This window comes from Prosopis cineraria, unplaced genomic scaffold (assembly GCF_029017545.1).
Source record: "Prosopis cineraria cultivar Desert tree isolate PC_DT_omini unplaced genomic scaffold, ASM2901754v1 PC14, whole genome shotgun sequence".
NCBI classification, from domain to species: domain Eukaryota; kingdom Viridiplantae; phylum Streptophyta; class Magnoliopsida; order Fabales; family Fabaceae; genus Prosopis; species Prosopis cineraria.
Genome location: NW_026555345.1, coordinates 26,970,446 through 26,983,173, shown reverse-complemented (window position 1 = coordinate 26,983,173; position 12,728 = coordinate 26,970,446). Strand labels below are relative to the sequence as shown.

The following is a 12,728-nucleotide window of genomic DNA, read 5'->3' as shown; positions in this document are numbered from 1 at the left end:
TATTTATTATTAGATTGATTGATGGGCAAGTAATGATATGTTTCGATTGGGTTGCCCCAAAAAATATATATGTGTGGATTAGTAATGATTTATATCGTGATATCGTTGAGATACATAAAATTTCATGAATAACAATTTAAAACAAAATTTTATTATAATTTATTTGGAATTATGATACCTAATTTACGATAATTATTTCAAATCTCAACCATAATCTTTCAATACTATTTAAATATGTGTCATGCAAGCAAGATAATTACTGGCGTGGCATTTTCTTACAATGCAAGGAATAATTTTAGTACATAAATTTTAAATTCAAAATATAAATTCATCATTTCAAGCGGGATCTAATTATTTTGTTTTGAATGAAAAAATGAATAAAATTCAAAATAAAAATATCAATAATTAATTGATAAGAAAAAAGAATTCAAGAGAATATTAATGTGCGTGCCTAACTTGTTGAATCAGTTGTAACCCCCATTTCATATCCCCCATTTCATATCGGCTGTTATCTGCCATCTACCCTCACATGCTTCCCTTTAGCATTGTGACCTGGCACTGGAGGTTTTTATAAGCTCAGTTGGATTTGATTTTGGCCAAAAATCAAACTGAGTCAGATCATTTGATTTACTTATAATTAAAATTTGATTGAATTTTATGAAGTTCGGTTTAATTTGATTTAATTTTTAATTTACTTCGATTTGGTTAAGGCTTGGATCGGGTTTTAATGCACTTATTTATTTTTTTTCCTTTTTTTCATTTTCATAATAGTACTAAGTATTAAAATTAAATCTAATTCTTTTTGGCTCCTTTTTTTCATAAATAGAGGTATAAAAATATAATAAAATTTTAATGTGATAATGATAATTAATTATAAAAATTGATATAAATTTTTAAGATTAAAATTATTTAAGATTATGTATTTCCATTTAAGTCCTTTGAAAATGTTTCTCTATGTGTCTATATTTTAATAAATAATAAAAAAACTTATTATACAAAATTTAAAATAAATATTTTTTGTAGATAAATTGAATACTCAAGCTTTTAAGTTGTAAATAATTAAATAATAGTCATGGCATGATTATTATAATTATTTAATATTATGTATTTTCATTTAAGTCCTTTAAAAATATTTATCTATTACTATAAAAATTCAAAACAAAATGCTTTTAGTAGATAGATGGTTATATATTTTATAAATAAATAAATAAATAATATTTTTTAATCAAGTTTGGCTCAGTTTGGTTCGGTTTCTTGCACTCAAAACTGAACTTGAACCAAACCAGTCGATTCTCATACCATAAAAACCAAAGCAAACTTGATTATTATTCGGTTTTGATCAGTTTCTTTCGGTTTGGATCAGTTTTGAATGCCTTTACCTGGCATGACACCACAATACAATCATCAACTATGAATAAGTGTATGAGTCTTTTTAATCTTATTCTAAGTTCAGTAATTTTATTTAACTTAAAAACAAAATAAACATTTGACATTTCCTCATCCTTCTCGCACCCTTTCACTAAAATTGAACCGATGATTAAATCAATTGAGACAATGATTTAAAAATTAATGGTCAAATCGGGTCAAGCTATTCACATAAAAATAATATAGTTTAATTAAAATATATAAAAATATTCATATATAAATATATATAATTCTAAAAAAATAATATTAAAATAAAAAAGTATTAATCCACAAGTAATTAAAACACTCATATATATATATATAAACTATAAATAATTTAACAAAATAAAGTTACTAAAATATAAATTTGAAAGACTGCTATCTTTGCTAAATTTAAAATGATATTGATCTAGAATCAGCAATAAAAGAAAAAAAAAATCCATTCAAAATTCTCAATTTAGTTAATAAGACAAATTAAATTTTAATACCATGCTCGATCCATTATGTCTCAAGCATGGCTTACATGACATAACCAAATCCAACCATCCCTATTCACTCATCACTTTCAAAGCCTCCAACCTCCATCTACCCCCGTGGGCTGCCCCATACCCACTTGTTGACCAATTCACCATGTACCTACATTTAAAATCTAATTCATACAACACTTTTAACTTCTTTTTTAATATAAAATTCACTTATTTAATTTTGTTGGTGAAAAATATATTAGATATATAACTCCTTTCCAATAGGTGTATAAGCTTAATTAACATTTAACTAACTAAAATTACTTCATTTTTATCCCATGATATATCTTGTCATGGAGATTTTAGATTTTTCTTATACAACATAGACGCTTTAGTTTTTGAAGAGTTATGTTTTGAGGATTTCATTAAAAAAAAAACAACTAAAATAGTTTGATGATTTTGAAAAATTCTATTTGAAATTTTAAAAGAAATTTATTGGGAGAAAGTTTTAGCTATAAATTTTGTTAAGTTAAGATCAAAATCTTTTTTTGGCCCATTGATGGTGAGGTCTCTAAAGTTTAGTTTATTTACAATTAGATTGTAACTAGATTACACCACTTGATGGGTAGTTCATTGTTTTTAAAATTGCATACTTTTTTTATATTTATTTTTATTTAATATTATATATCGATTACAAAACATTATTAATTGTACTCCTTATTTAAGATTTTTTTTAAATATCATTAATTACATCTTAAAAGATGAAAAATGTCTTGTATGTTTAAACATTTTATTTAAAAAGTATCTTATATTTTTTCAGGGACAATTATAAATATAAGAGCAATCCATTAGCAATGATTTAAGAAACCTATATCTTATTTGCAAGTAAAATTCTCATTTTTTTAACTTTTTAATTGTATATTTGCAACTATTTTTAATATTTTTTTTAAATCTACATTAATTAAACTGATCTCTTGGAACATAAACGTCATCTCCCATCCTTCCTTAGTTCTCATCCTTCACAATGCTATATCCTCGGAATATAAATCTAGCATTGAGTGAAAAAATACTTTGCCAAAATAAATGTTATTATTCCATAACTAAAGCATCAATAAATTAATGCTTGACAAGTGATTCAATTCCTAATTCTTTCCCTTTGTCCTATTTGTCTAGTCTCTAACTCTGGTTAATTTTAATTTTAAAAACAAAGTCTGAATACGATGCATATGAAAATATTTATTAAAAGTGTAATTATTGTATATTTATATTTAATTAATTTTGTATATATTCAGATATTTTTTATATTATAATTATAAATTTATAATTATAATACTATAACGCCAACAAATAGATTCGATTCTAATACAAATACCTCGATGGTAAATAATTAAAATACTTTTATTGAATACTCTTTAAACCATGTATGTAATCCTTAGCCCTCAAAATCAGGTCATCACAAATTTTCCTCGCAAGAAAAGTAAAATTAATAAAAAGCAAAATCAAAAATATAAAATAGTAAAATATTTCTAATGAATTATCTTATTCGTGATTTACAAATAGTTAACACATCCTATATTCGACGTACCAACAACATATCCTATATGCTAAATATATAAAAACTTGACCAGAGACAGAGTTGAACCTATGCATGGTATGAGATTTAAATTAAAAGATAAGAAGTATTATTAATTACTTATAAATAGTAGTATTTAGTGTTATAGATTTTATATTTTCTATTAATATCGATATTGATGAAATATTAATAATTTATTTATATATTAAAGAAAAAATTATAAATAAATTCTCCAAAACAGGCAAATGGCATAATAATACCACAAAATATGATAATTACTCAGAAATTCTTAGAAATTTATCTGTCATGATTTTTTTAAAATTACATTTCTAACCCCCTATAAAATAATAGAAAACCTGTTTGTTAAATCTAAGCTAAAATTGCTAATAATACGAGTATGGTTATAAAGATAAGAAGCCTTGTTGTTAACAATTATGCTTTTAATTATTTCACTCAAACTCAAAAACTTAATTTTGCCCAAAAAGGTACGTTAGATATGTCACGAGCGAGTTCAAAGTAGATATTTATTTGCCATTTTTTGCGATATTTATTTGTCATTCCCTCTCTTATTTTCAATTTCAAAACATTTTGACAATATCCAACTGTAGCAATTCTGTTTAGCTTTTTCTTCCCCAAAAAAAGAAAAAGAAAAAAGTCTGTCTGGTTTCCAAGCAAGGCGTCCAGTCAACGCACAACAGCCTCATTGATTATTTCTATTTTCTGCCGAAGCCTCAACCACAACTTGCTCCTCCTCAACGGAACATCTCTCACTTTTCTTTAGAATCACTCTTTCGCTGCTTCTTCACTCTCGCTCGCACCCAACGCTCTCTCATGCCTTCTTCAACCTCCAAGCCCATCCTTCCATGGAAGACCCACCTCTCGCTCTCCCTTGTTTCTGCAGTCACCGATGCCGTTCGCCGTTCCGACGGTACCCTCAACCGCCGAGTCATGAACTTCTTCGACCTCAAAACCAGCCCCAATCCAAAACCCATTAAAGGTGTTAAATCCTCCGACGTTACCGTCGACCCCTCTCGAAATCTCTGGTTCAGGCTTTTCACACCCACTTTGGTCACCGCTTCTTCGTCTCTTCCCGTCATTGTTTTCTTCCACGGTGGTGGGTTCACGTATCTGTCAGCCGCTTCCTTCTCGTACGACGCCGTTTGCAGACTGTTCGCTCGTAAGTGTCCCGCTATTGTAATCTCTGTGAACTACCGGCTCATCCCGGAACATCGGTATCCTGCTCAATACGACGACGGGTTTGACGTCCTCCAATTCCTCGACCAAGACGGTGGCGATTTGCCCGATAGTGCTGATTTGTCGAAGTGCTTCTTGGCCGGTGATAGTGCCGGCGGGAACTTGGCCCATAACGTGGCAGTTAGGGTCTGCCGGAACAGGCTCCGGAAAGTGCGGGTTATTGGGCAGATTTCGATCCAGCCATTTTTCGGAGGAGAGGAGAGGACCGAATCCGAGACCCGACTTCCAAAAGCCCCGCTGGTTTCAGTCGAGAGGACCGATTGGATATGGAAGGTGCTGCTGCCGGACGGATCCAACCGAGACCACGAGGCGGTTAACGTGAGCGGGCCGAATGCGGTGGATATATCGGGGATGGATTATCCGGATACGATCGTGTTCGTGGGTGGTTTTGACCCGTTGCAGGATTGGCAGAGGAGGTACTACGAGTGGTTAAAGAAATCAGGGAAAGAGGCTGAATTGATCGAGTATCCAGACAGCATTCATGCATTTTATGTATTTCCAGAATTGCCCGAGGCTTCACAGTTAATTTCTGAAGTGAGAGATTTTATCAACAAGCGCGTGTCCAAATTGTAACGAAACTGGTCGGATCGAGTTTATCTTTGATGGTTCTCTTCATATAAACATGTCTTTGTTTTTGTTCTTTAATTATGTATTTTTCGATGTTTATCATGTGTTTTCCCTTGTATCTTCCTCCTCCTCAGTCTTGTTGCCACCACATCATGGCAATTTTATGAATGTGAAAGTATATAGAAATTGAAGTTTAGATGTGCAATAATTGTACAGTCTTGGTGAGAAAAGGGATTAAAACCATTGATTTAAACGATATGTTAGTAACATCGGAGACCTTTGATTAAGCTAATTAATGCAACCGCTTTTACCGGTTGATGGAGCATCCATGTCTTCAATTAGTTGTAGGATTTTCGTTTCAAGGTCTTTTTCGTCCTTTTCGCCCTGTAACCTACAATAAATTGAATTCCTAGCTTTTATTGTGCACTCTGTTCGATCCTTAAGACAAATTTTAAAAATAAACTATTTTTAATAATTTTGATAATATAACTATCATTTCATAATAATTATAAAATAAATTACTCCTTCCATTCTAATATATAAAAATTTTTTAAAAATTTTTTATTTTTAAATATAAAAAAATGTTAGTATATTTTTTAATGAATGAATTATTATATCTTCATTAAATTAAAAAAAAGATAAATACTCTTATTAATTTATTTTAAAAAATTATTTTTTATTTATAATAATTAAAAGTAAAATTAAAATGTTGTTATGTTTTTAATTAAAAGCAAAATATTTTATATAAAAAGATGGAGGAAGAATTTTTTACATTTATTAAGAATTGAGGGAGTAGTTGGTAAGTATGCCAACCAATACCTACTTGGTAATTTCTTATTTTTTTTTTTTGGGCCATCCAATATCTGTTTCATTATTTCATATTGCCACACTTTATGTGAGTTTATAAAATATAAAAAATGGGGAAACGGTCTAAAATATAAATTATTTTTTAAAAATTATTACTCTCTTTATTAAAAAATATAAATTATTTTTTGTGAGGTTGGATATTAAAAAGTATAAGATATTTTTAGTATTTCAATGTATAATTATTACTTTTTTCAAAAGCATCCCTGTTAAGTAAATTATTTTGTATTTACTTTAAGGTAAAACATTTTATTAAATAGGAATAAATATAAAAAAATAATATTAGTTTGAAGACAAGTAACTACTTTATTAAATAGTAAAATTTAATTAAAAATGTCTTATATTTTTGAACGAATGGAGTATTAATTTAAAATACAAACTACTTAATATTTATGAAAAAATTTCTCATTTTAATTTTTATTCATTTTATTTATTAAACTAGATTCTTGTGTTTACAATTTAACATTATTATTACAGAGTTAATGTCATTAAATATTATCTTTTTCTTTAAATGATTGTTTTCTTTTATAAAAAGAAAGTTTAAGTGAATGCAGAGCATAACTCTAGACTCAAAGAACATTTATAAATGTATTTTTAAATTACTTAACAAAATTTTTACATTAATAATGAGATTTGATTATATAACTTTTATGCGTTAAATGGTAGTTTTGTTAATGCACTTGTTTTTTTTTTAGGGCTTTTTTATAGCAGCGTCAGAGTTCTCACGTTTTGAATAGACCATAAAACTTAACATTTCTTCTTCACATGCGAAATTTATGGAAGGTTACTTTTATAAGCGAGTTAATACAAATAATATACTGCAATCTAATGTGGACAAAGTTTGCAAGCACTTGAGCAAGGGGGCAATTGATAATTTGATCCCTACGGTTTTCCATTTTAAATCTCTGTGATCCCCGTAATTTAAGAAATTTCAAAATAATCCCTACAGATTTACAGACTTTATCCTATATAGGGGTGTTCAGTCTGGACCCGTCTCGACTGATCCGGTATCGTCCCGATCATATCTGGACGGGTCTTGTCCTGGCCTGAAAATAATCGAGACGAGACTTTACGAGACGGGGCAGAAAGGGGTTCGAGACGGGACGGGACACGGGATTACCATCGGGACGTCCCGTCCCGAATATTATATATATTATTTTTTATTTTAAATATATTAATTATATTAATATAATGTATACTTATATTAATTATATCAATTATAATTTTAATACTTGCAATTTTTATTTAAAACTAAAGTTTTTTTATATTGATAATTTTAATGGCATGGAGTAAACATGACGATATCTTTTTTATATTATATTAATTATATTAATATAATTTATTCTTATATCTATTTATTTAATAACTTTTATTTATAATATATTTCTTGCTTATTTTTAGAAGAGTAATTAGTTTAGTACATCTTTACTAAAGTAGAAAAATAATGATTTGATATTGTATTTGACTTGCCTGTTATTGCTAATCTTATAGCATAAAGATCACTTGTATTTGTTATTATAATATGTAATTGTGATTAATATAATTCAATAACTGATTTTAAATTATTGTTATTTATGTGCTTGTATTGTTTTGATTTTAAATTTAATAATTATATGATTTAAAATTTTAATAACCGTTATTATCTATATTTTTTTCAATATTATTCTATTTATCAGGATGACAGGACGTCTCGATCTTGTCCCGATCCCATCCTGACTCTTAACGGGACGGGATGACTTTTGGGACGGGACAGGACACGGGATCAAAATTCAATCTCGATCTTTTTTTGGGACGGGACACGGGATGGGGGTGTCCTGGTCCCGTCCTGTCTCGTGAACACCCCTAATCCTATAAAATCTGATAACCGATCCTTGCATTGTCATTTGTTAGAATGTGTTTGTTTTTCCTTTGCTCAACACAAACTGAAAAGCAAGTGAGAGAAGGGACAAATCTTTTTTTTTTTACTAGAAGAATAGACACTAACACATCCTAAGATTACAAGTGGGAAAAGCTTGAGTATCACTAAACTGCAAGACTATTGGTGAGGAGAAACATATCAGATTGCAACAACTCTAAGGCTTCTGACAAATTAAATAAAAATCATCAAAATCCACCTCCGAAACATTAACTATGTCTGTTCTGCTTTGTTTTCTTGCCATCATTAACATCAAACTCTGCAAAAGATCATCGATTGAAATTGTGTGCTTTATAACTTATATATCCATGCACATTTATGACTTATGAGCTATAACCAAAGAAAAGGAACATGAACAATAGTTAAAGCAAGTTCCAATAAAAGTGCTTAGGATCTTGATTGTAGTCTTTTTGTACATTTTGAGGTAAATTATAAAGTGATTATTTAGAAGCTGTTAAAGTATCATACTGAGGTCAATAAGAATAATCAAAGCAAAATGAGAAAAAAAATTGACATGTATATATTAAATAAGTTATATTCGCAAACCTAGAAAGTATATAGAGTCTTATCGTACAAGGATAATGATACTAACTTGAGTAATTAAATAAATGATATGTTAAGTGATCTTAGTGAAGAAGTCATTGAGCAAGCACACAAATATAATAACTTATGCAAAGATTCAAAAAAACCCTTGTATCCTGGGTGTGCAAAATATACGTAGTTAGCAAGAGTGTTAAAATTATTCAATTTGAAAGCAAGATACATGGGTAGAGTAACAAGTTTCAAAGAATAGCTTAAATTGTTAAAAGAGATTCCTTTGAAAGGAAATGAACTTACAAGTAGTTACTATGGTCTGAGGCAAAGAAGATATTGTGCATAATGGAATTGAAGCATAAAAAGATACATACTTGTCTCAATGATAGTGTATTGTACAAAAACAATTATGAAGAGTTGGATGCATGTTTAATATGTGAGGCAAGCGATGGAAAAGGAGAGTGGTGATTTGAAAACTAAAGGGCCATGAAGATATTATGGTATCTTTCAATAATATTGAGGTTTAAACATTTATTTGCCAATGAAAACGAGGCAAACAACTTGATATGGCATGCTCACAAGAGAAAAATTGATGGAATACTCCAACATCCATCAAAATCTCTCAATGAAAAGGAATTGATTAGTTATTCATTGAATTTCGCAATGAGTTTAGAAATCTTAAACTTGGACTTTGTATGAATGGGATGAATCCTTTTAGCCACCTTAGTATTTAACATAACTTATGACTTGTTTTGCTAGTGATTTATAATTTGCCACCTTAATTGCGCATGAAATACAAGTATATCACATTGTCTCTGATGATTTTAGACCCAAAATAATTGGAAAATGATATATCATGCTGTTTTATAATATTATTAGCATATGTTATATTTTCTCACAAATATTTAATAAATAAAGCCTTAAAGATATTAGGAGAGGGAAAGAAAGGTAAAAACAATTGTTAGTAGGTTTAGGTTCATTTAATAGTAAGTATTTCAAAGGAAGAATCTTACTTAGGACCCCCACAACACAAAAAAGTGCATTTAGGGTCCAATATAATCCAAAAACGCAGGTTTGAAGGCCCCTTCTTACAAATTTTGTTACGAACAAAAAGATACATTTGTTTTTGTCTCAATAAAAATGTCTATTGATGTTCACTAATTATCGATATAATGTTCATGAATGCATGGCATATTTGATGGATATTAATTCCATAATTCACATATGAATTATGAAGTCAGTTATGATCTATAACAGACTCTATAATTCGTATTATGAAGTATAGTCCTTTAAAAGAATGGATTCTATAATGTAGTCCTGGATGAATTATGACTTTTGTTGGTTGACAAAAGGGACAATAAAATAAATCCAATTATTACTTCTGTTGTAATTTCACTGGTAATAAAAATTACTCATTACAACTGCACTTATTTCTATTACTTTTCCCTTACAATAGCAAAAATGCATTTTTACCGGCAGTGAAAATTGGTATTTTGCACTACTGGGTGTACAATATGCTAATTTGTTGTCATTACTTGTATGAAGAATCAACTTGAATTCTTGAAACTAGAGGATAATAATTAAAAAAAAACAGAACTAAAATACAAGGATCTCGACGTAAACTACATAAGAATTAACACATTATTATTATCATTATTGCTTTTATGTAAAGGTTGTATTTAAATCCTGATGTGGATTGATAGATTGGAATTTGATAACATGATTCAAAGACCATTATTCATGAGACAGAGACTTTCGACCAACACCACTGATTTATATACTACCATAGTCCTTTGTTTAATTTTTTTTTTTTTTTTTGGTTTGGGGCCGCCTATATTATACGAGTTCAAATCTATCCAAGATTAAATGGAAATATGCAAAACTATCTCGTCAGCCTAAAATTAGAGAAGCAAAAGTTTAAAGTGATAACCTCTTGCTCATTCCAGTTCAGTCAATTACTCTTAACATGTGTCAGAACAAAGAAAAATCTTAACATTTCTTATTCTTGCTTAAAATTTTAAGTTACTAAGTTTCTAACTTTACTTGTAACATTCTACTTTAATTTTTAGAGTTAATTAGAATTAATGAAAAAAATAAATAAATAGTAAGAATGTTTGATAAAGAAATTAATTAAAACATATTTTTTAATTTAATATAGAATATAATTTTATGTTAAGATGTGTTTTTAGAAAATGAAAATAAAAAAAAAGGACTAAGGCTTGTTAACTTAATTATTAAGTTATAGTATAATTAAAAAAAATGAGGCAAGAGGCAGTGAAAAGAGCATATAAAAGTGCTCTTCTTTGCTTGTTCTCTTCCCATAGAAACGCACAAGACAAGAGAGAGGGAGAGAGAGAGAGAGGAGAGAGAGAAGGAGAAGGAAAGGAGAAGATAAGGGATTTGAAGAGATTTTGAGGTAAGATTTAATGTTCAAAACTATTTCTATTATCAAAACTTCTTTTATAAATATTTTCCTACTCATCTAGAGCTTTTTAATGATAGTAAAATTTTAATGAGTGAGGCAAATTTTAAAGTTTAAATTTAAAGTAAATATTAACTTTTAACAATAGGAACTATTAATTAGTAAAGATAAATTAGTATTTAAATTCTATCGGTCTAGATTTGTTCTATAAACTGATTTGAGAGTTTAAGATTAAGTTTTTAGCTATAAAATTTGTGATATCTGATGTATAGGATATCTATATGGATTAAATAATATTTTTGAGATTTAGATAAGTTAATTTAATTTAATTTTGAGTTTTTACCAGAGGGATTTAGATTGGAACAATATGATTGTAAATTTGAGAAGTTTAGTTGAATTTTATATTTAATTGATAAATTACAATATATATATATATATATATATCTAATGGTATTTATATCATTCGATGTCATAGATTAATCTATTATTGTGGTTAAGAAGTTTCCTATACATCTGAGTTAGTTATAGCTTGAAGAAAAAGTAACATTGGAATATCCTTTCATATATTGAGATACTGGTTTTTAGTATTGTGTATATATATATATATATTAATACTTATGTGATCTTATTGTGGAATGTGACATTTGTTTTATGTGATGCAAAAGAGGTAATAAGGATGGCTAGTAATATGATTATTTGTTTGGGATTAATAATTGAATATTATGTCGAGTGATTTGCCTCCACTATGCGCGTAATGGTTGGGCCTTTTCTTGTAGTTCTCAATATCTCTGATATTTTAGGATGATGTGCACTTTCTTTTTAAGAAGGGGAGTCCTATTCTGACGGCAATGTACCTTTAGTCGGGTATAACTTCAGTTTAGGTTCCAGCTAGCGGTAATAAAGGAGTTGGGAGCCATAAGGGTGAGGTTGAAAAATGTATCACTATTGTTTTAATTTGACATTGATTTAAAAATTGTTATAAAATTGTGAATATTGCATGTCTTGTTTTGTATATTGATTGTGAAATGCATATGTATATTTATGGATATGTTTGTGAATTGATTTTAAGAAGTATGTTGGTATATGTTAAAATAACCAACTGTTACTGAGATTTTTAATCTCACATGTTACTTCTTATCATTTTTAGGTGAGCAGTCAAGTAGAGCTACAAGGAAGGCATCGAAGAAGTGAGCATAGGCTCCCTTCTCTCGACTTGGCACATGATTTTTTATTTATTTTGTAATTATACTTGCCATAACCTAAGGACCCTTATAAATTTTATTTTAGATAATTGTTATAGGTTATTTGATTATAACTACTCAATCTTTTTGTTTGAGCTGGATAACTTTTAAAAACGTCAATATGGACCATGATTTTCTATTAGGCCAAGCTCATTTATTTTGGATTGTACATATTAATGGTATAAGAAAAATGTGTGTTTAACAGAGTTTATTATATCTATAAACTATTGTTGAACCCTGAACTTGCTGCAAATTATTTATTAGGCCCCATCTGCTTTAAGTCCAGTGATAATTGTTAATCTTGATGTCGCTTTATTTCGATAGGTACATTTTTAAGAAAAATGTTTATTTATAGAAATAAAGGGGGGAGGTTTTCTTTTGTAAAAATTTTTTTTTGACAAAAATTAGGTCTATTACATTACTTATATTAAATATACATATTTTCATGATATATTTTATCTCACAGACATTTATTCTTACTTTGGGTGGA

The 12,728-nt window shown here is 28.7% G+C and overlaps 1 protein-coding gene across 1 annotated transcript; it reads left to right on the top strand.

The window, feature by feature from the left end:
- Positions 1-4,104: 4,104 nt before the first annotated feature.
- LOC129293612 (probable carboxylesterase 18) lies at positions 4,105-5,470 on the top strand. Its single transcript, XM_054931666.1, has one exon. The coding sequence runs from the start codon at positions 4,273-4,275 to the stop codon at positions 5,266-5,268; it is 996 nt and encodes a 331-aa protein (XP_054787641.1). The 5' UTR covers positions 4,105-4,272; the 3' UTR covers positions 5,269-5,470.
- The last annotated feature ends 7,258 nt before the right edge of the window (positions 5,471-12,728 follow it).

Bases quoted from the DNA above. Each gene is read 5' to 3' on its own strand.
- LOC129293612 (XM_054931666.1), top strand. From the start codon at position 4,273: ATGCCTTCTTCAACCTCCAAGCCCATCCTTCCATGGAAGACCCACCTC.